General features: G+C 41.8%; 1 protein-coding gene across 1 annotated transcript; it reads left to right on the top strand.

Moving 5' to 3' along the window:
• Positions 1-2,662: 2,662 nt before the first annotated feature.
• Positions 2,663-20,873, top strand: ISOC1 (isochorismatase domain containing 1). The gene is made up of 5 exons (XM_020893492.2): positions 2,663-3,019; positions 12,779-12,898; positions 13,006-13,209; positions 15,219-15,335; positions 20,629-20,873. The coding sequence occupies exons 1-5, from the start codon at positions 2,708-2,710 to the stop codon at positions 20,773-20,775; spliced, it is 900 nt and encodes a 299-aa protein (XP_020749151.2). The 5' UTR covers positions 2,663-2,707; the 3' UTR covers positions 20,776-20,873.
• Positions 20,874-21,641: the final 768 nt, after the last annotated feature.

The raw sequence follows: 21,641 nt of genomic DNA, 5'->3' as shown, positions 1-21,641 counted from the left end.
TGACATAAATCTGAAAATCAAAGGTCTGCTGCTGCTGCTGCTGCTGCTAAGTCACGTCCGTCATCTCCGACTCCGTGCGACCCCATAGACGGCAGCCCACCAGGCTCCCCGGTCCCTGGGATTCTCCAGGCAAGAACACTGGAGTGGGTTGCCATTTCCTCCTCCAATGCATGAAAGTGAAAAGTGAAAGTGAAGTCGCTCAGTCGTGTCTGACTCTTAGCGACCCCATGGACTGCAGCCTACCAGGCTCCTCCGTCCATGGGATTTTCCAGGCAAGAGTACTGGAGTGGGGTGCCAGTGCCTTCTCCGAATCAAAGGTCTATGGGTGGTATTTAAAGCCATACATCTTAAAGAAGAGGTGTGAGGACTAAGCCCTGTGTACTGAAATGTTTAGAGATCTGGGAAATGAGGAGAAGGTGGGAAAAGAGCTTAAAAATGAAGTAGAAGGAGAAATAAAAGAGAATGGTATCCAGGAAATGAAGAATATGATTGAAATGGAAAGAGAGACCAACTTGTCAAATATTGCTGCTCATTAGGGGGAGTAAGAAATAAGCCTTTGTTGTATTAATCCACTGAGATTTTGACATTTGTTTCTGTAGTACATTAACATATTAATCAATACTGTATAAACTAACTTCTTGAATTGCTTAGAATTTAAATTCTGAAAGTAAGTACTTAAATTTAACTAGTAAACCTCCTGAGAGTCTTATTTGAGATCATTTTGGGCATTTTATCTGTGATGATTTTGTCAGTTAGGATAGTTATTTTCTACTTGTCATTCGAATATCTGCTAATGGATTCTTATTCATTGACTCTTTCCAACAACATTTATCAAATTTAATGCTCTAATAATTAAATTCCAGAGAAGAGTAAATTATCAATGAAAGCTATACTGATGGCCCTTTTCTAGCATAGGGATGACACAGTTGGTACTCTTAAATGTGAATGTGTCCTTCAAATACCTGCTTTATTAATGCTATTTGTGTGTTATTCCCACAGAGACTGCAATTTTAAATAAAATGGCCAAAGGTCAATCTCAGGTAGTACAATGGATATGGAAATTGGTTTCGTTAGAAACCTACTTAAAAAATCTGAGACTGGAGTAAGCATGTTGACTGAGGACCACCAGAAAACATTGTGCAGATGCAGAGGTGCTTGTTGAGAGGGTCTGAGGTTCAGATCAAGTTCTCTAACCTGCTCTGTCTCGGAGGCATAAGTAAGGAGAAGGACCTCTTTTACAATTAGTCCCCCTAGACTAATACCTAGAATAGGTACCTTTGGGTAATTAGTCTAGACAAACTACCATTCTATTAGCACAGATTTGCACATCTGCACACAGAAGACCTTGCAGTGAAGTGATACCTGCAAAAATATCACTTGGAGTCTGATGGATTCAGACAACAGTTTTAAATGGAATCTCAAAGTTTGATGAGGAGCCAGAAAACAGACTATTTTCAGTAGCCTGGATACAAGTGAGAAGTAAAGGCCAAAGGATGGTATTGGCATTTCTTTAAAGCAGTGGCTCTGAACTGGGGGCAAATTTGTCTCCTGGGGTATACTGGACAATGTCTGGAAACATCTTTTTTGATTGTCAAGATCAAATTCAGTGTGAGAGGGAAGTGCAGGGTGACACTGGCATCTAGAGGGTAGAGGACAGAGATGCTGCTAAAATTGTACAAACACCAAGATAGCCCCCACGGAAAGGTAGCGTCCATTCCAAACGTCAACAGTGCCAGCTAAGAAACCCTGCACCTTCCTTATTTCCTTCTAAGAGGAGGAAACCCCTGACATCTAAAATCTTACTTTATTTAGATTCATAAGCCTATCTTCCGGGGACCTGGCCTTTAAGGAAACTTCGTTCATAGTGTATACTTTTCTATTTCCAGCTATTTATAGTGCCTTAAAGTGTTCACAAGTAAAAAAATTATTAGAAGGTAATTGTTTTTACTTGCTTAAAAACAAAATCCTCAGCTTGAATTAAAAAAACAAAAAATCCTGATTTTCACTCTTAAACCCCTTGACATTTGCCAATGCTCAATCCAAGTTCTCCCGGAAATTGGGTTGAGATATAGATAGGGTAAGATCTCAAATCCACGACTGGAGAGACTGTGTTTCATGGGGTTAAAAAAACATGAAATTGTAGGTCTTGGATGGCACTCCTAAGGAAGCGTTGACTTCCACCGCTCTTCTTAGGGCATCTGTCAGCTGCCCTACCGGTTTTAATATAACTATCGCCGTCTTCAAGGACTTCCTGCCTTTCGACAAGGCCGACAGGTAACGCACCCCAGCAGATCTCTCCGGACAGCCCCGAATTCCTAAGCACAGCCCCAAACGCCGGAGCACACCGCTCGACGGTGGGCGGAGCGGGCTGGAAGCGGGGGCACCGATCTCCTCTGAGGATTGGAGCCCGGGACAGCCCAGGAAGGTCGAGGGTGTGCGGGATCCCCGGCCCGCCGGAGGTTGGAGGGGGCGGACCCGGCGGCGGGCGCAGGCGCCTGGTCAGGCGCCCAGGTCCCACAGCCCGGCGCTCCGCGGGGTCCGCCCTCCGCCCGGGCGAGGAGGAGGGCGCGCGAGCCGCGGCCGCCAGGACCCGCCCCCTCGCCTTCCCGAGCGGGCGGCGGGCGGCGGGCGGCGCGGGGAGGCGGGGCCGCGGCGGCCGGCAGTGTGTGCGCCTCGCGGCCTTGGAGCTCGCAGACGCTCGGGGAACATGGCGGCGGCGGAGCCGGCGGTCGCGGCGCTCCCCGGCGGCGGCGGCGGCGCGGGCGCGGGGGCGCCGTCGGGCACGGTCCCCGTGCTTTTCTGCTTCTCCGTCTTTGCGCGGCCGGCGGCCGTGCCGCACGGCGCGGGCTACGAGCTCCTCATCCAGAAGTTCCTCAGCCTGTACGGCGACCAGATCGACATGCACCGCAAATTCGTGGTGCAGCTCTTCGCGGAGGAGTGGGGCCAGTACGTGGACCTGCCCAAGGGCTTCGCGGTCAGCGAGCGCTGCAAGGTGCGCCTCGTGCCGCTGCAGATCCAGGTGGGTCCCGCGGGAGGGCCGCGCGCCCCGCCGCTCCGGGTCCCCGTGCGTCCCCGTCCCCGCCGGGCTCCTCAGGTGCCCCGCGGCGGCCGGCCCCGTGCGTCTCGCCGACCGGGAAGGGCCGCGCCGCTGTCGCAAGCCTCGCGAACGGCCCAGCCCCGGCGCCTGTCCGAAGGGGACGGTCACCGGCTGTCCTCCGCCAAGGATGGGGCGTGGGCCTCCCTGCTAGAGGCGGCGCGCGCGAACGCCCCCACGTGTGTGGTCCTCAGCCTCCCGCATCCGCTTTGTGTGCCGGGAGCAAGTCCCAGCCGCCTGCGTAACCCAAGGGCTGGGCAGAGTAGCTGTGTTTTTCTTTGGGGTGATGCAGAACCGGGGGAAGGAGGTTGTGCGGAGTGTCGGCCTTGGGGTTTGTTCCCGGAGTTGTGTTTACCACTTGCGGAAACACAAACTTCTGGAGTCCTATCCTTTCACCCCTCCTCTTTCCCAGCTTTCAGTTCCTTTGATCTTCAGCCTTCCCTAAGTGAAATAACCGTGTTTAGCCTTTTCCTAGTAGCTGTCATCGAAATCTGTTGGTTACAGGTATACATTGACTGCCTTGAAAAAGTCATTCGAATCAGGCTGCAGTACCTTCTTAAATACTCAACTTTAGCCAGACTATTCTTTCCTGGTAGTGCTGGCTAAAAAAGTTGTTATACTTGAGGATTATTTTATAGCTTTTTAATATTTTTAAAAAGCCGTGTGCTCATACTGCACAGATATGCCTCCTGCGTTCTTTCTGTGCTCTGCTCAGAGGATTCACTCTAGGATTTACACTGTTGCAAAGCAACAATAAAAGGTGTATTTTAGGTACTCCACCATCAACAATTTTTTGGTTGAGAAACAGGTAAGCCATTTCTTTGGAAAACCAAACTGAAATGCGGGGTTCAGGTTTAGAAGGCACTTTAATATTCAGATGTCATTTCTGAGGATTGTCCTCTAGTTTTTTTTTTTTTCAGTTGTTGTCTGAGGAATTGATCTTGTTTGCTATCACTCCAGCACCCAGTCCAGAAACATCCAAAGCAGGTACTTTAATCAGAGGACAAAGGCTGTGAGATTACATGGTCAACCCTTGATGAGCCAAAACAGAGGCAGGAACTTGGTGTCTGACACCCTAGAATTTGCCCTGCTCTTGGGAGTTGTGGTTGATTGGGTTTTACTACTCCCCATTTCTGTGTGTTCAGGAGTTTTCATGGCGGACACCTTCTGCACACTTCCTTGTCAGTCTGTTTAGATTAATGCTGCCAAAAATACCGAAGAAGTTGGATGCACCTTTGACAAATCCGTTAATAAAGGCGAGAATCCAAATACTAGCTGAAGAGATCTGGAGCTTTACCGAGGAGGCTGACTTCTTTGTGATGTGTTTCCTGTAGTGGTTGGGAGGGAGGGTGGACTGTTACCTAAGAGATGTTATGCCATCAGACTGATGCCTTTCCTAAGTCTTTAAGGCCTCCCTCTACCCCAATAATAGGATTTTTTTATTTTGAAAAATTCAAAGTCTGGGTCTGACAACTCTTTTTAACTAAAGAAGTTAATAATATGTATGACTATACCTGAGATGTCTTGTACATTCTCAAAAGGCATTATGTAATTCAGGACACATGTGGCTTTTGAAGTATTTTGCTTGATATCGGGGGTAAAATATAGTTTAAGTTTTTGTGGTGATGTTTAAAATAATAATTATAGTAGCACTACTCTGCCCCATCCTTTTTAAAATGTAATTATTTTTCACCAAATAGTCCAAGAATTCCTGTTACATGATACTTTAGATATTTTAAAGTATTTAAAAATATGTTTATATAATTTCATTTTTGTAATCACAGTAGCTTGACTTCTTCAGCCCGGTGCCTCCTGAAACTTAAAAATAGATGATGTGGAGGGTTGCACACTCATGCCATCTATATCCATATGCTTATTCTGATACCTGTTTATACCTTCCATATGGAGAGATATATATGTGTATACATGCTCACACACATGTATGTATATATGTATGGATACTCCCAGAAGGAAAAGGGAAGATATTTCTTTTCATGACCATTTTGCTATATTTTTTGGAACCCAACTGTATAATCCTGAGGACATGGACATTTCATGGCTGGACAAGAACTTAAGAGTTCATTCTGCATTTGAGTGGCAGCTCTAAGTGCCTGACACGATGAATGTAAACAGGGGTAAGACCGAATTCATGCTCCTTACCTAAATTCCTGCTCCTTCATTTTGCCAAAGAGCAGAACATGTAGGAAATTGCCCAAGGTCCCGTGGTAAATAAAGCATGTGAAGGTCCTACAACTGGCCACAGCATTCATGTTCTCTTTTCATGCTTAATGAATATATCGAGCAGAACGGGAAACAAGCGACAAACTTGGGCTTGTAACATCATGTGTTTTGATGCTATTTATTGCTTCTGTGGAACAGATGCCTGTCAGTCAGGAAGACTCGAGGTGGCCGATCAGGGAGGCCACGCTCAGGGGGCAACAGGCTCCTTCTACCAGAAGCAGGGAGGAAGAGCGTGTTTGGCCACATGTAATCCATGGCTTAAATAATGCCATTTGTCATTTCAGAGAAGACCTTATAGCCTCTGCAGCTCTGGCTAATATCCTGTATGTTCTAGAATGTATTCTCAATTTCCACAAGGGTCTGAGTTTGCTTTCAGGCTTGTCCTGACTGTTGCTCATGACCCTGAAAAACACACTGGTTGCTTGTTGACAGTGCCCGCACTGGTGGGTGGTTAGTGGTTCTGTGGAGAGTCATCTTTAAGAACCCAACTGCCAGTATTAGGCTATGCTAACTTTTTAGTGTCTTCCTTTCTGAAATATTCTGTAACAGTGACCTAGTATCTGCTGGCAGCTCAGGTAGCTCAAGACAGCTCGTCTTTCAAGCACTTTTTATGTGTCTTCAGCTTTTTCAAAATGCTTGACGTCTGAAGTATTTTGAGATGAAGGGGAAGAAATATAAATGAGAGGCTTATGTAGTGGCAATTTAAGCCATTTTTATGACTTACAAGTGTTAAATTTTCACAAGGTATTTCCCAAGTTTTAACTAATAGAGAATTCAACCCTGGAAGCTCATGTAAATTTGATATCATACCCTACCAGTGTATTTTTCCAGCTTGTCACCAGGGAAGGCAGAACCCAAGTAGAAGAGAGGAAGAAACGGACATGGTTAAGAATGGCACCAGTGAGAGTATTTTATGAGTATGTAGGAGGGACGGCTCTGGCAGCTTTGTGTGGGCAGAAGATAAGGGCTTTCCTGGGAAGGTTATTTTGACCTTCTCTGAGGTGTTTAATTGGGAAGGGATTGTGCTCCAGATTTTACTTTCTTGGAAGTGTATTAGTATGAAGGTTAGAGTTATGGACATTTTATAGCTAGAAGGTGCCCCAGAGTTCAGGGTGGGAAGGAAGAGAAGGCATGGTTTGAAAAGAAAAGGGAAAGGACTTGGGTCTCCCTTGGGCTTGCTAGTTGGAAGGTGGTGATTTTTGATTTCAGAACCTTAACCATGGAGTGTGTAGGAGGAGCAGGTAGATAAGCTAATGCTCAGAACTCTTGAGTTAGAGAAGTAGGCAGCACTTTTCTCAGGAGGCAGATAGTGTCAGGGGCTCTGGAGATAACAGCTGAATCCTAAGGGATTGTCTCTCGCCCACCCACACGTCTTGTAGAAAATTTAACATTTCAAATTACTGCCCAAAGCGTTGTATACATTTTGCTCTTTGTGAATACATGAGAGGCTACCTATAAATAAACTGTGTGCCAGTGGAAGCTATGATCTGTGTTCGGGATTTTTTTTCTACGTTTAATTTGCCAGGGGGAATTCAGTGTAGATTCAGATGTCACTGTGCTCCTGGGATCTGGTCAGCTTCACCGTCACCCCAACATCAGGTACAATGTAAAGAAACCCCTCCATCCACAGCACTGAAATGGGTGGAGTTGGCTGGCCTCCTGCGGGCTGTTGGAAAGCTCAAACTTGAACTTACAAGCTTGAGTTGTAATCTTAATGCCAGTCACATTAGTGTTCACAACAGGTGAGTAGGTTGCAAAATAAGAGTGAAATAAATGTTCTTTTGCAGTCTAAATTAAAAAGCCCCAAACCTATTTTTCCAGAAACAGATCATGTACAAATAATTGTAAGTCTTTTGGTAACATTTGGGAATCTACTTTATGAACCATTTCTTAATTCTGTAGACTGTGCTAACAGGTTAGACATTACCAATGTTTCTCTATATATATTTCTTGGTTTCTTAAGGGATCATATTAGTAGTAAGTGGTATTTTAAGATCATTATTGAAGAACTGTTTTTAACATGTGCTAAACTTGACAGCACAGTGTATGTTTGCTATAGGAGGGATGCACAGTAACCTAATGCTTTTATTGATGGATTTACATGAAACTGATTTAGTCTTTGAAATAGCCCTATGAGGGAGCAACTATTTTTATTACTTTGTTACAGATTGAAGTGAAGGTGTTTAGTTGTGTCTGACTCTTTGACCCCATGGACTGTAACCCACCAGGCTCCTCTGTCCATGGGATTCTTCAGGCAAGAACACTGGAGTGGGTTGCCATGCCCTTCTCCAGGGGATCTTCCCAACCCAGGGATTGAACTTGGGTCTCCCACACTGCATGTAAATTCTTTATTTTCTGAGCCACCAGCGAAGCCAAATTAAGAAGCTGCTGTTTAGAAATGTTAATGATTTGCAATTGAAATTAGTGAAGTTGACATTTGAACTCAGACTCTGATGCCCACGGGCTGACCTGTATTGCCTGAGAGAGTCCTGTCACAGGCCTCTGTTTTGAGTTGATATTAAAACAAAGCCTTCCTGTACCTTTCCAAGGTTTCCTTGGAAACACTTCTCAGTAAAATAAAGATACCTCATATTCCCTTCTGGACCCCTCTCCCAAGCACATCATGCCTATATTGTTGCTGTAATAGACTACTAAAAGTTTGAAAACAGCACATTCATAAGTTCAAGCTTCAGTCATTTCTAGAGAGACACAGTTCACACACTGTAGTCGCTTGCTCGGGTAGCAGAGGACTGCAGACTGAGTAGCTTATATAACCAGAATTTATTTTCTCCCAGCTCTAAAGGCTTTAGGTCAGATGTGGGTCCTTGAGAGGACTGTGAAGGAGAAGCCGTTTCATGCCTCTCCTGGCTTTTGGTGGTAGGTTGGCCACCTTTGGCATTGCTTGACTTGTAGACATACCACACTGATCTCTGCCTGCATGTTCACATGGGCTTCTCTGTGCTCAGATTTCCCTTTTTAATAAGAATGCCTCTCATGTTGGATGAGGCATCCACCTGGGTTGGGAAGATCCCCTAGGGGAGGAAATGGCAACCCACTCCAGTGTTCTTGGCTGGGAGATTCCATGGACAGAGGAGCCTGATGGGCTGCCGTCCATGGGGTCACAAAGAGTTGGGACACAGCTGAGCCCGCACACACACACTGCTCCAGTATGACCTCGTCTTAACTGACTCTGTTTTCAGTGACTGTTTCCAAATAAGGCAGTACCGTGGTGCAATACTGGAGGTTAGGAATTCAGCATCTGAGTTTCGGAGCACACAGTTCAACACACAGCACTCACCATGTGCTACGTTTATGGCGAGATCAGATGTGGCCCGGCACATCTCCCTGAACAAGACCTGCCATCGTGTTTGCACCTGTCCCAAGAAGCCGGGCACCAAGCAAGGGAGGAGCGGGTTCCTTGCAGACGTAGCAGCTGTTGTAAGAAAATGGTCAGATCACGTGTGGATGTGAAGCGGGCTGAATACTGTTATGGTCATGGTAGTCATGGAAGTTGGGGATGAAGAGTCTTTTGAACATGAAATCTAAGGTCAAATTCTAGCTATGACAGTTCTTAAGAAAGTGGGCAAAAGTTTTATATTTGAAATTTGTCTTAAACTGTTGCTTGAGGAAGCCATTATTGTGATCAACTTTTTGTGTTGAAATATGTATTCAATACATTAAAATACATATTTTTATGTATATGCATATAGTGATGTATGTAGATAGATATATAAATATATGAAGGTGTGTGTATATAAACATTTTTATATGTGATTTCTTCAGACTTCTTGAATATGTGTTGATCTCTAATTGCTACACATTTACCTGTGACAGCATTTGGTCAAGTCCACTTTTAATTTGCTTTCTTGGAGTTGCAACAAGTCTGATGATGAGCAGCACTTTTAGTTATCTACAAGGTTTCGGTTTAAGAGGAGTTTCTGAGTCAAATTATGAAGTCCCTGGATTATAGAGTCAGTGTGTAATTTAACAGCTATTGAAATTCATGTGGACTTGGGGCGGATAGGGGTTGCTTGGACATAGTTAGAGATTTTCAGTAGTTGTCTTTTTTTTTTTTGGTAGCCTCAGCTCCTCCTTTTTCTCCCTTGTATGATATGGAGATTATGCATAAAGTAGTGGCTTTTCCCGCTACTGTTATGACATAGGGAGACCGCTTTATTTTATTACCTAAATTTTTAATTTTAGACTAGTGTTGATTTACAAGGAGAGTTGCAAAGATAATACAGAGAGTTCCTGTATATGTGACATTTCCCCTCTTGCCAACATCTTCCATCACTGTGGCATATTTGTCACAACTAAAGAACCAACATTAGTGCATTACTATTAGCTGAGTGCCGCACTTTAGTCAGATTTCACAAGCTTTTCCCTAATATCCTCTTTCTGCTCCAGGATCCAATCCAAGATACTAGTTATGTTTGGTTGCCACATGTCCTTGCGCTCCTCTGAGTTATGACGATTCCTTAAAGCGTCATTGTTTTTAATGAGCTTGACAATTCTGAGGAGTACTGATTAGATATTTTGGTAGAATGATCTCAGTTTGGGTTTCTCTGCTGTTTTCTCTGTTTAAACCAGGGTTGTGGGATTTTGAGAGGAAGATCATGAAGGTCATTCCCATCACATGTCCAGGCTGAATACCATCACCATGACTTCACTGATTGCCTCAGTCTTGATGGCTTGGCTGAGGCCGTATTCGTCATCACCCTCTTACTCGATTCTCTATTGTGAAGAAGCAAATTGCTCAGTGCAGGCCACATTCACGGGGTGGCCACTCCTGGAGAGGAGAGTATCTAGGCATTTTTGTTTCACGAAATTATAACCAGTCATCTCTGCCCTCAATCCCTTGTCTCTGTGGCTTCTTTCTTTAACTGAAAGTTTAAAGATGATGGATTCCTTTGTTGGAAAGGATTTCAGGGCTGCGTTTGCTGACCTCCTCTAATACGACATATGTCTGATGAGGTCCCCTGCCCAGAACAGATACCTCACAGCTGTAATGAGGTGTTGGGAAGCGCCAGGTAACAGGAACTCTGGGAGACCACAACTCTGAATAATCTAGGATTTCTGAGTAGGTATGGTTTTATTCCTTTGACTTCCCAATATTCAATAGTTTGACCATTTTATATGGTAGTCCTGAAATATTATGTAACTGATTTTCTTAATGGGTGTAAGACAATGATTTTGTCTCAGTTTATAACTTAACATACAGCTCGTTACTCCTTCATTGGAGTCTAGACTGAGAACTGGTTGAGATTTGATCCGCATTTACTGTATTTTGAATCTCTTCTTCCTCGGCTGTTATTCCTTGCTGCTATCCCTTTGCCTGTCTTCAGCAAACTTTCACATTTGCTGTTTCTAACCTTATGTTAATTTATAATCCAGACAACCAAACTGGTTAAGAATGTATACAGAGTTAATCCTTACAGTCTGAGGTAAGATCTGAGAGCTGGAGATCCAAGCAAGTGTAGGCGGCCAGTGTATTAGTGCATGGCCATCCAGCATACCCTGGCAACTTTGTAGAGTTTTATTTTGCCTGCTTGCTGGTTTTCATATGTTGTAGAATGGCAGGATTGCTGAGTTGCATTGCAGTTGTTTTAAACAGGGCAACTGTAGCTAAACCGCTTTTCATAGTGTTCCTTCAACACATCATTTTTCACTCGGGACCCCTGGTTCAAATTTCTAAAGTAGTATATATATATGGATTTTGAGCCAACATTTAATATTTACTGAGAATTTAAGATACATGATTATAAATAGTGGTTGGTTTTCAACCTAGTACCCTAAGTACTTATATAGTCGTCAGATTCATTGCTTTTGATAATGACTGAAATGGAAGCATGGTACTTGCATTAAAAATTTAAGTAAAGAAGCAGCCAAAGATGAGCATATATAATTAAAAATGCTTGAATATTTATTTTAAACACTCCTTATGACAGAGTAGGAAAACCCTCTGCGTAGTTTTAGAAGTGCAGATGGTACTCCCCTTTTCACATGGACATGGTGTTGGGCCGCATGTGGTTAATCAGTACACATCTGTAGAGTTAATACCAGAGGGAGATTAAGGTGCCACAGTCCGTCAGACCAGGATGCAGATAAATAAAGTACATGCTTGCTAGAGCAGTCATACTGCTAAGGATCAAAGGTTCCTCTTAATGATTCCTTTAATTCTTGGAGTAATTGTTTCTTAAGTGTGATACCTGTGCCGAGGTACTAAGGCAGAGTCTAGGGTCAGGCTGTGGGTGAAGCCACCAGCTTTGTAGTCAGGACTCAGGTTTCTCTAGAAAAGTAGAAATAATTATTATCTGTTGGTGGTTTAGGTTCATTAGAGGCGAGCCTTCAGGGGTACCAAGAGTAGTGGCATGGCCTCATTCAGGATCAAACTGCGTCCTTTCCAGAGCTTCTCTAATTTGAGAAGGTGGAAAGAAAAGCACAGTGGGTTTTTCAGAACTCAGATCAAATTCTTGTATTTAACAATGATTTTTCACTTTTGGGGAGATCCATGTTGGGCCCAAGTTATTGTAGTAGACCAACTACAGCAATTAATGTGAAGCTTGGTAATCTAATACCCAGTGTTCATCTTGATTCATTGATTTTCTTGATTGTGATAAATATGTGTAAGAATTCAGATGTCAGGTTTATGTCTCTCCATTTGACAATGGTGATGTGGTTGGCATCATTTCATTGCATTTTTTTTAACTCTTAAGACGGTATTCTTGAGAGTACTGATTTAATATTTCAGTCTTGATGTAGTAGTAATTCTAGGTTTGTTTCTTTTTTTTTTTTCTTCATTTCTTGTTTCACAGTCTGCTACAGATTATTTTAAATTTTAGTCTTTGTACTTGTAAGCAATATTGTCATCAAATTTAAGTTTTTTTTACTATTTTTATTATAAAAGTAATACATACTTTTAAATAACATTTAGCAAATGTTTTAAAACATCATTTGAAAAACAGAAGAAAGGTATTAAGAAAAAAAATATTATCAGCATCCCTAACTATGTAACCACTTATCAATATTTTCATATATTTATTTACTTCTACTTTTTATTCATATTTTTAGAGTTTTGAAATACTATTGAACTGTTCTCTTTTTAAAATTAACATTAGATTACAAGCGTTTCTTCTTAGAGGTGTGCATTTTTTGAAAACATATGCATATACTATTTTAATAGGCTAAACATGTTTTGTGAAATCATTTTTTGTATTTCAGTTCTTGGTTTATTTCAAATTTTCACTATTAAAAGCAATTCAGTGGACATATTTGGGGATAATTTGTTTTCCTATTATTCATATCATTTCTTCTAAATAATAGTTGTTAAAATTGACATAATGGGTCAAACAGTAGGAATGTTCTTCTCTCTTTACTGACCTCCAGCTGAAAATAAATGTCACTGTATAACAAATGCTAAATCATTCTTTCTTTTTTCCTCAGCTCACTACCCTGGGAAATCTTACACCTTCAAGCACTGTGTTTTTCTGCTGTGATATGCAAGAAAGGTTCAGACCAGCCATCAAGTATTTTGGAGATATTATTAGTGTGGGACAGAGATTGGTATGCTTGCTTGTTTATTTTTTCCAATTTGCTGAAGCGTGATATACATTCATATACAAATGTATGTATATTGGTACTTATCTTTGTGCTTTTTATTTCCCCCCCAGTTACAAGGGGCCCGGATTTTAGGAATTCCAGTTATTGTAACAGAACAGTACCCTAAAGGTCTTGGAAGCACTGTTCAAGAAATTGATTTAACAGGTGTAAAGCTGGTACTTCCAAAGACCAAATTTTCAATGGTATTACCGGAAGTGGAAGCAGCATTAGCAGAGATTCCTGGAGTCAGGAGTGTTGTGTTGTTTGGAGTAGAAGTAAGTACCACTTGTTCTGTTTTGGACACAATTCATTTGTAGAAAACTTGTTATTTCCAGAATGTAATTTTGTGTATAGAATATGTGTATGTGTTAGTTGCTCAGTCACGTCTGACTCTTTGCGACCCCATGGACTGTAGCCCACCAGGCTCCTTTGTCCATGGGATTCTCCAGGCAAAAATACTGGAGTGGGTTGCCATTTCCTTCTCCATGTATATAGAATACTGTGTAGGTAAAAAGAGCTTCCCTGTTGTCTCAGTGGTAAAGAACCTGCCTGCCAATGCAGGAGACATGGGTTTGATCCCTAGGTCTGGAATCCCCTGGAGGAGGAAATGGCAACCCACTCCAGTATACTTGCCTGGATAATCCCATGGACCGAGGAGCCTTGCGGGCTATAATCCATGGGGTCCAAAGAGAGTCAGACGTGACTTAGTGACTAAACAGCAACAACTGGTAGAAAATAACCCCCACCATTTATTAAATGTTGACTGTTGTCATGGCACTGGTCCACTCTTTTATCCTTTAATTTGTTAAACTCTCAGAACAATCCTCTGTTCTAAGTACTTTTGGTCTCCTCATATTATAGAGATGGGGAAACTTAAACACAGATGCTGTGTGTCTTGCTCAAAAGTTAAAGTTAGTTAAAGGATTGAGTTGCATTTGAATCTAGGTTGATTGATCTTTGGGCCTTTACTTTAAACCACTACTCAGAACACACTTTCATCAAAGATAGTATGTTTACTTATATAGGAGCTATAGGTGTTCATCTTGGTCATGTTTTTGTTCTAGAAAACCTTTTGTTTTGTTCTAGAACCTTTGTTCTAGAAAACCTGTAGTTCACTGTCCTTCACATTTGAATCATGTACTTTTTTTTTTTTTAAGGAAAAAATATGTTCATGGATTCTTAATGCTGACTAAAATGATTTTTGGGTTTTTTTTTTTGACATGTGGATGCAGAATATAAGTATTTATTCATAGCTTTTAAGAACTTCTTGAACTGAAATTATAAAATTATGAAAACCATAAAAACAATGAAACCCAAATAATATTTAAGACAGCCATAATGTTTTGATAGTAGGTTTCATAGTAGTAGGTTTTAATAGTAGAAAGATGTATCCTCAGTTTCAGATGTATATTAAATATTTCTGTATTTTGACTTCAATACTGACAAAATAAAAGAAGCCTATTTGTCATGCCAAATCTTGTTGCTGACTTTTATACTTTTTCTTGTTTGTTCATCATTATTAGCTCTTCATGTAATCAAAATCTTTGAGCAGTCCTCCAGTGCTAACTTTAATGAGTTATCAGTCGATAATTTTCCATGGCTGTCTTGTCGTGTGAAGATAAGGTCAGCTTTGTCGCATTATTAAAATCTGCTTTCATTGCTAATCCACTTATTGTTGGAGCCTGTTTTTACTCTTTATTCCCTGCCAATGAATTATACAAGTCTGTGCTTAGAAAGATGGAGTCTGTATAATGCATTTGCTGGTGATGTATGCTGCGTATTTTTTGCCTAAGCTACATGTTATTTTTAATTTGGCCTACCGTTACTACTGGGTGCCTTTTAACAACTCAGTTTTCCCACCGTTATCTCAGTCGACAGTACTGCAGACGCATTCTTTGTGTCAGGCATTTGGTGTGAAAACAGAAATAAACCCAACTGTGAGTGGCATCAAAACTGGGTGGTAGTAGTCAGCTGAATGAAGGTCATCCAGATGAAACACAGATGAAAATATTTTTTAAAAAACGCTCACAGAGGTGTAAGAATATGTTCAGGGTTCCCAATACAAAGACCATTGATGTTATTCAGTTCCTAACTTTACAAAGAGGAAACCAAAGCCAGAGATGCTGTTTATGCTCGAGGTCACTGGTGAGTTGAAGGCAAAACTCGATGTAGGACAAGGTCATTAGACCTGTGGTGCTCTTTCGGCTGTACCGTATCACTGCATGTTTGTAAAATACTTGTCGTTTACCACAGTGTTACATGTGGGTTTTTACTTTCCATCTAGACTCACGTATGCATTCAACAGACCGCTCTGGAGCTCGTTGGCCGAGGTATCGAGGTTCATATTGTTGCTGATGCCACGTCATCGAGAAGCATGATGGACAGGATGTTTGCCCTTGAGGTAATTGTCCTGTTTTAAAGTAATTCATTTACCAAGGCTTCCAGATCAATTTGGAGAATATTAAATATGTAACAGCAGTGAAAATTTACCTCTTAAATTTTAGCGTGGTCTGACAGTAATCAGACTCACCATTTTCCAAGGTCTCTACTATGCACAGCCAGCCTCTGAGTTCTCCCCATCATCTCCTGTTTTGCATCCACTGTCTTTATTTCTTGGGATGCTAAACATTCCTGTACCTCTTCTTTCGTAAATTTACTACAGTTTTGCACAGGAACCACGAGGTATTCCAGTAAGCTTACTCTGAACTATTCAAAGATTTGCAAATTAAAAGCAGCTCATCTAGGCTTAACCTGATCAAGATCTATCCAAAACCTTGTGCCTAGTGGGCCTCAGCCTGGTTCAGCTTTGTGTTAGATTTCGTCAGACTTGAATTTCTGGAAACAGGAGTGTTGCTGACTGTGGGCACCACTCACATGCAGGGTTTGATGGCTCTCTGCGTGGAGTGTCAGTGATTTTCGACAGCGTTGCATAACAGTAGCCTTACGTAAGCAATTCCTATTCCGAGACTATTGAAAAGCAAACTCCCACAATTAATCCTTTGAAATCTTCACATTGTGGATCTCTGTCTGTTTTGTTTAATTCTAATTCTATCATAATTTTAAAGTAATGTCAATCTGGATTGGAATTGCTGAGTTTTTAACTAATTACTTTTATTGAGAATGGGAAATGTAGATTTTTTTTTTTTTTGAGACTCTCCAGTGTTTCATGCATAAACTGACCTATGAGCCACTTTCTCTGTAGATTGCTCAGTCATTTTTCGTAATCTAAAATGTTCCCGAGGGTGGTGAGTTCGGCAAATAAGAAAAAGAAAGACAAGGGTCCAGTCAGTGGGGAGGGCTGATGTGGAAGCAGGCGCGGTCGCTGGCAGCAGCAGTGCTTTCAAGGCCCTGGTTGGCCATCCCTTCTTTTATTTCTGAACAGGGAGGTTTTATTAATTTTATTCAACTATTTTCAAGTCCATTTGGACTATCAGGTTCTCTGGTTAGTTTGATACTAAGTATTGCTTCTTCCCCTCTCAGCAGAGATCTTTAAGCTCTCCTTACAGTCAGAGTTAATCAACTAACACTTTTCAAATGTTCTTAGTAATTTGATCCATCCTGCCTCGACAGGCAGTTGTTTTCCTCTGTGAATAACCTTTATGATAATGCTGAGATCCAGAACTTGAAGTGTTCCCAAGGAAGCAAAGAATTTAAGAACATATAAAACCAGAAATTTTCCTTTCTTGTAAAGAGATTTCAAGAACTTTTGTCCTGAATTCATTTACATTTTTCAGACGTGTCTTTATTATGCCATTTATTACAGAAAGTTGTTATTGCTGGCAGTTCTGTCATTTACCGACTCAGAATGAAACAGTTGGCCTTTTAATACCTGAGCCTCATTCTTTCAGAGATAACCTATAATCTTACTGATCAGGAGTCCAAACAGTAGAGGGATAATATGGGTTTGAATGCAGGTTCTGGCATTTTGTAAATTTGTGTCCTTGGACAAATCACCTAATATATTTGCCTTAGATTTCTCATTCGTGATATGAAATAAAATTCATATTTTTATGGCAAATAGAAAAATTTAAACTTGAAAAAGTTTTCTTTGCCCTTTGGTTTCCTCTTTCCCCCCCTACTGTGTATACACAATATGCATCAAGCACATCTCCCCATCAAAAGAAATACCTGTTCAACTGTAAAGCGTGGACAGCTCCTTAAAAGATAATACTCCTGAGTGTCTCAAGGGTCATGTGACCCACCATAGTGGCGCTTGGATCTGGATTCTATAAACTGTCAATAATTTATCATTTCATGTATAGCCCTCTGTCTCAAAAAACTTACGTAACTGTGCTTTGACTTCTGATGGGCGGAACTGTTCTCAGAGTTTTCTGAGGGGCTGTTCCCAGGTTATGCTCATCATCTTGACTTGAGTAAAATTTTCCATTCCTTTTTTAGATCAACTGATTAAATTTTTTTTATCAGCAGTGAAATAGAAATAGTAATAGTCATTATGTGGGAGGATTTTTGTGAGGATTAAATGAAATAATGTATTGGTAGTACTTAATGTCTAACACAATAAACACTCAAGTGTTAGCTGTTGCTTTTATTTTTACTGTGGCTCTTATTCTTTTCTTCATGTGCTCCTTCCGATCAGAAATATATAAGCATATATCAGCTTCTAAGACCCAAAAGGGACTAGTCTTGAGAAGTTCTGAGGAGGGAAGGAAAAAATATGGGCTGCGGTGGATTTCTGTGTGCAATGCAGAAGACATAGGAGGTGCAGGTTTGATTGCTAGGTCGGGAAGATCCCCTCGAGGAGGGCATGGCAATCCACTCCAATATTCGGAGAAGCCTGGTGGCCTACAGTCCATAGGATCGCAACATGACTGAAGCGACTGAGCTTGCACGGAACAGCCGGCATTGGTTGGGGTTACAGTGCGGAGGTCGGAGAGAAGAGAAGCAGGTCGAGAGGTGATGGGGAAGATGTTCTACATTTCAGACTTTTCTGCTCAGTCTTAAGTTTCTATGGAGTCGTTTTAGTTAGTCCCTCAGTCCTTGGGACTGATGTTCAGCTTCCTCTTTTCTTCTGTGACTATGAAAGTGAAACAGCGGTCTTGTCAGCTCCCCGTCTTCTCTTTCCCTTGAGAAACACAACTACTCGAGATCAGTCCTGAGACTTCCCACCCTGCCTGTTCAGATTGTTAAACTAATAAGATTTATCGTTACTGTTATTAAAACTTCTCTGCTGGGATCTGTGGTGTGTGTTTACTCCTCAGAATGTTTTGAGCACCTACCATCTGTCAGGCATTTTTCTTTCAACTTATAATTGCAGGGTAAATGCGGGAGAAGACAGAATAAAACCCTCTCTTGAACTGGATGTCCTTGTACTTCTGGGAAGTTGTTAAGTGTTGCTTGGGAATTTAATGGGTTGAGTCTTTTTTTCTTTTTTCCTCCTCTGCCCTCTAGGAGGCTGTCATGTATTTTTAGGTTTGTGGGTCAGAGTAACCTTTCTTTTCCTTTGGCCTAGTTGGACTGACTTTGTCAGTCTAAGGGAAGAACTCTGGAAGTCTGTTAAGCCAAGTACCCATTTGCATTAAACAGCTGGAGTTTTAATCGTCCCTTTTTTAAGCCAGGAGATGAAGTGAGTTTGGGACCAGTGTCTTAGGTGCCCTCACAGCTCAAGGTGGTGGGTGGCAACCTGCCTGTGTGTGGATCGAGTGCCCTGTTCTCTTTCTGCTCAGGCACCGTTTCCAGCTGGTGCTGGGCAGGCACCATGGGAAGATGTGTTAGCCTGATCTTAGCATTCTTAGCAGAGGCATGAGCCATGCCTTCCCCTAACACAGGTTCTTGGCTTGATTACTGTTTTTGGTTTTTGTTTGTTTTTTTGGTTTTGTTTTGACCGCACCTTGAGGCAATGAAACTTGTATCCCCAGCAGTGGAGGCATAGTCTTAACCACTGGACCTCCGGGGAAGTCCTGTGGCTTGGTTGCTTTTGAATGTGCTCAATATTGGCCATGCTTTATTGTTGAAGTTAGGTAATGTTTTTGTGTGTGTGTGCCTCTTGGTTTCCAGCTTGCCCCTGCCTTGGCCTCTTAATATTCCTGAGAGCTGTTGGCTTAGGGTGGATGCGGTTCTGGTCAGCAGGGCACTGTGAGAAGCTGTGTTTTTGCTGGGTCATTGCATTTCTTTCTCAGACCTGGGAACACTTTGCTGATCTTCCTGCCTCATGAAAGAACTAGGAAGATTACTGAGAACTGACCTTCGTTAGCACTTTGGAATATAGAAAGCAGTTCCATAGACACTGAAAGTATGATTCAGATTCAGGCTGACTCATTGAAAGGCCATTGATTGAACAGAACAGTAAGGAAGGCAGGCCAGCCAGGGAGAGAGCTGGGTTTAGGTGACTGGACGTTCAGGGCCCTGAGACACAGCTTGTCTTATATTTATTGCCCACCCTCCTGTCTGAAGCAGCCACACAGTCCTTTGAGATTTCTAAGGGTTTTGACTTGACAGTCAAGAGTTTACTGAAAAGCGAGGAGGGGAAATTAGTCTCCAGAAGTCTAAAAAACTCAGAGATTAACTCATCGTCTGGTATTTGTCCCAATGTAAAGGACACTGGCAGCCTTGCTTATTTCTTCCTCTTTCCTCTGTGGCTCTGCTGTTTTTTCATTTCTCGAGACTTGTGATCAGCTTCTCCTGACACCCCTCTTTTCCGGTGGTTGAGGCCTGAACTTGCCGTCTGATAAGTGGGCTATGGCTTATACTCCCTTCTCGGTCCTTGGGAGTAAAGGAAGAGGCTGCTGGCGGGAAGGCTGGGCCTGTGGACCTACAGCCATTTGAGGGCTCTATTTTGGCTCCATTGAGATGTCCTGTTTATTCAAGTGGTGCCCCTTACAGCATGACACTGATTTGCATGTTTTTTCTGACTTGCTTAGGAAGTGTGTCTGAACACCTCCTCTTCTGCGGCTCTTAGAGTGGGTGTTTCATGGGATGACAAACAGCTGGTCTCCTTTTCCCCTACGGTTTCTGAGAAATATATCTAGGAAATGGATCTCTACTCTAGAATTCTCTTCCTGTCGCCCCTGCCACTCTTTTCTATCCTTTCTCTTCTTTGCCTTCCTTCCCTTTTCCCTCTTCATCCCTCCTGCACACACACTCTCTGTTCCCTCCTTGTAACAATGTAGCAAGGATGTTCTTTGACCTGTCAGTGAAACTGTACAACCTTAAATTTTATACTCTTGTTTGTGCTTCTGAAAAGCCTACCATAGTGGCAAGGGTGGTGGTTCTGTTACCATCCAGGGGGATGTTCCTTAACCTCACATGAGGCTTTTCTGCCGCTGGTGTTTTATGTGTGGTCTGTAAGTAGGTATACAGTTTAACAAAGGGTATACAATTTAACGTCGGATATTTGGAGAGAGGGAAAAAGAATTTAAGAATCACTGTTTTACAGTCCTTAGCCTTGATCCCTTCTGTCTCCGGCACATCTAAGTCTTTATATTGGCTACCTCCTTGCTTTTTCTTATAATGTTAGTAATTGGGGCTAATATTAATAATATTGAGAATCATCCTTATGGGTTTCGGGTATGTCTGGTTTGAACTCTGTCCTCATCACTGAATTTGATAGTATGGCTGAGCACCATGGTTTTGATAGAGGCCACTAACATGTCTCACTGTGCTTTTTGCTGTTTTAATACAGTGTTCATTCTCATGCTTATTTCTTGATTTATGTTTATCTTTTCTTTTTCCTTAAGCGTCTTGCTCGAACTGGGATCATTGTGACTACAAGTGAGGCTGTTCTTCTACAGCTGGTGGCTGATAAAGACCATCCAAAATTCAAGGAAATTCAGAATCTAATTAAGGCGAGTGCCCCAGAGTCGGGTCTGCTTTCCAAAGTATAAGACATGTGGAGACTGGTGCGCTACTCACTGTCACATGACAGGACTGTAAGCCCAGACAAGCTCTTGTTTCTTGTAGAATTAAAATGTTAAGTCACAAATTGGCTCCTTTTTTGCGCCTCTTAGTAAAACTTAACCAGTTAGACTGTTTGGGTACCAGCATTTAGTTACACATGTCAAAGGCTTCAGGTGCTGCTTAACTTCTTTTTATGTTAATGTGCTTTTATTTATTAAAAAAAAATTATAATGGAGGTGCCTGTTTTGTCTATACCGTATACACTGATCATACTTTCAAAAGTGCACACTCTTGTGAAGTTTTCCTTACTGTCACAAGGACCGAGATCTCCCAGTAACGGTTTGACTTTTGTCTATCATTGTAAGATGTATGTTATGATGTTAATGTGGATTCAGTGCTTTTACTTTACAGGTTGATTGAAGTAGGATTATTATATGAGAATTTGAAAACAGGACTCTGGATCTTGTTAACCCTTTCACTCACAATGCAGCCAAGTTATTTATTAAGTTGCATTGGTTTAACCAGACGAAGTCATGTTGGATAATTATAGACCTTTCTTAATTATGTTGATTTTCTTGTTCTGTTCACCATCACTAATTCTCTGTTAATGTTCTCTTTTTTAAATTGAATCTTTTACCTAGAAGGACTCATTGGGTTATTACTTGTATTTTTGATTTTGTAAACAGATAGAATGATAGCAATGTCATATCATTCATAGAGGGCTCTTTTAAAATCTTTGAAGTATTACTTTAGCTGAATAGCTTTATAACCATCTTGAATACATCTTCTAATATGCACAAGATTTAGCAAAAAGATAAAGACTGGATAAAATGTAGTTTTAAAACATCCATCT

This window comes from Odocoileus virginianus, chromosome 3 (assembly GCF_023699985.2).
Source record: "Odocoileus virginianus isolate 20LAN1187 ecotype Illinois chromosome 3, Ovbor_1.2, whole genome shotgun sequence".
Classification (NCBI taxonomy): Eukaryota; Metazoa; Chordata; class Mammalia; order Artiodactyla; family Cervidae; genus Odocoileus; species Odocoileus virginianus.
The sequence above is the reverse complement of the archived record's forward strand: the minus strand, read 5'-3'. Positions and strand labels throughout refer to the sequence as shown.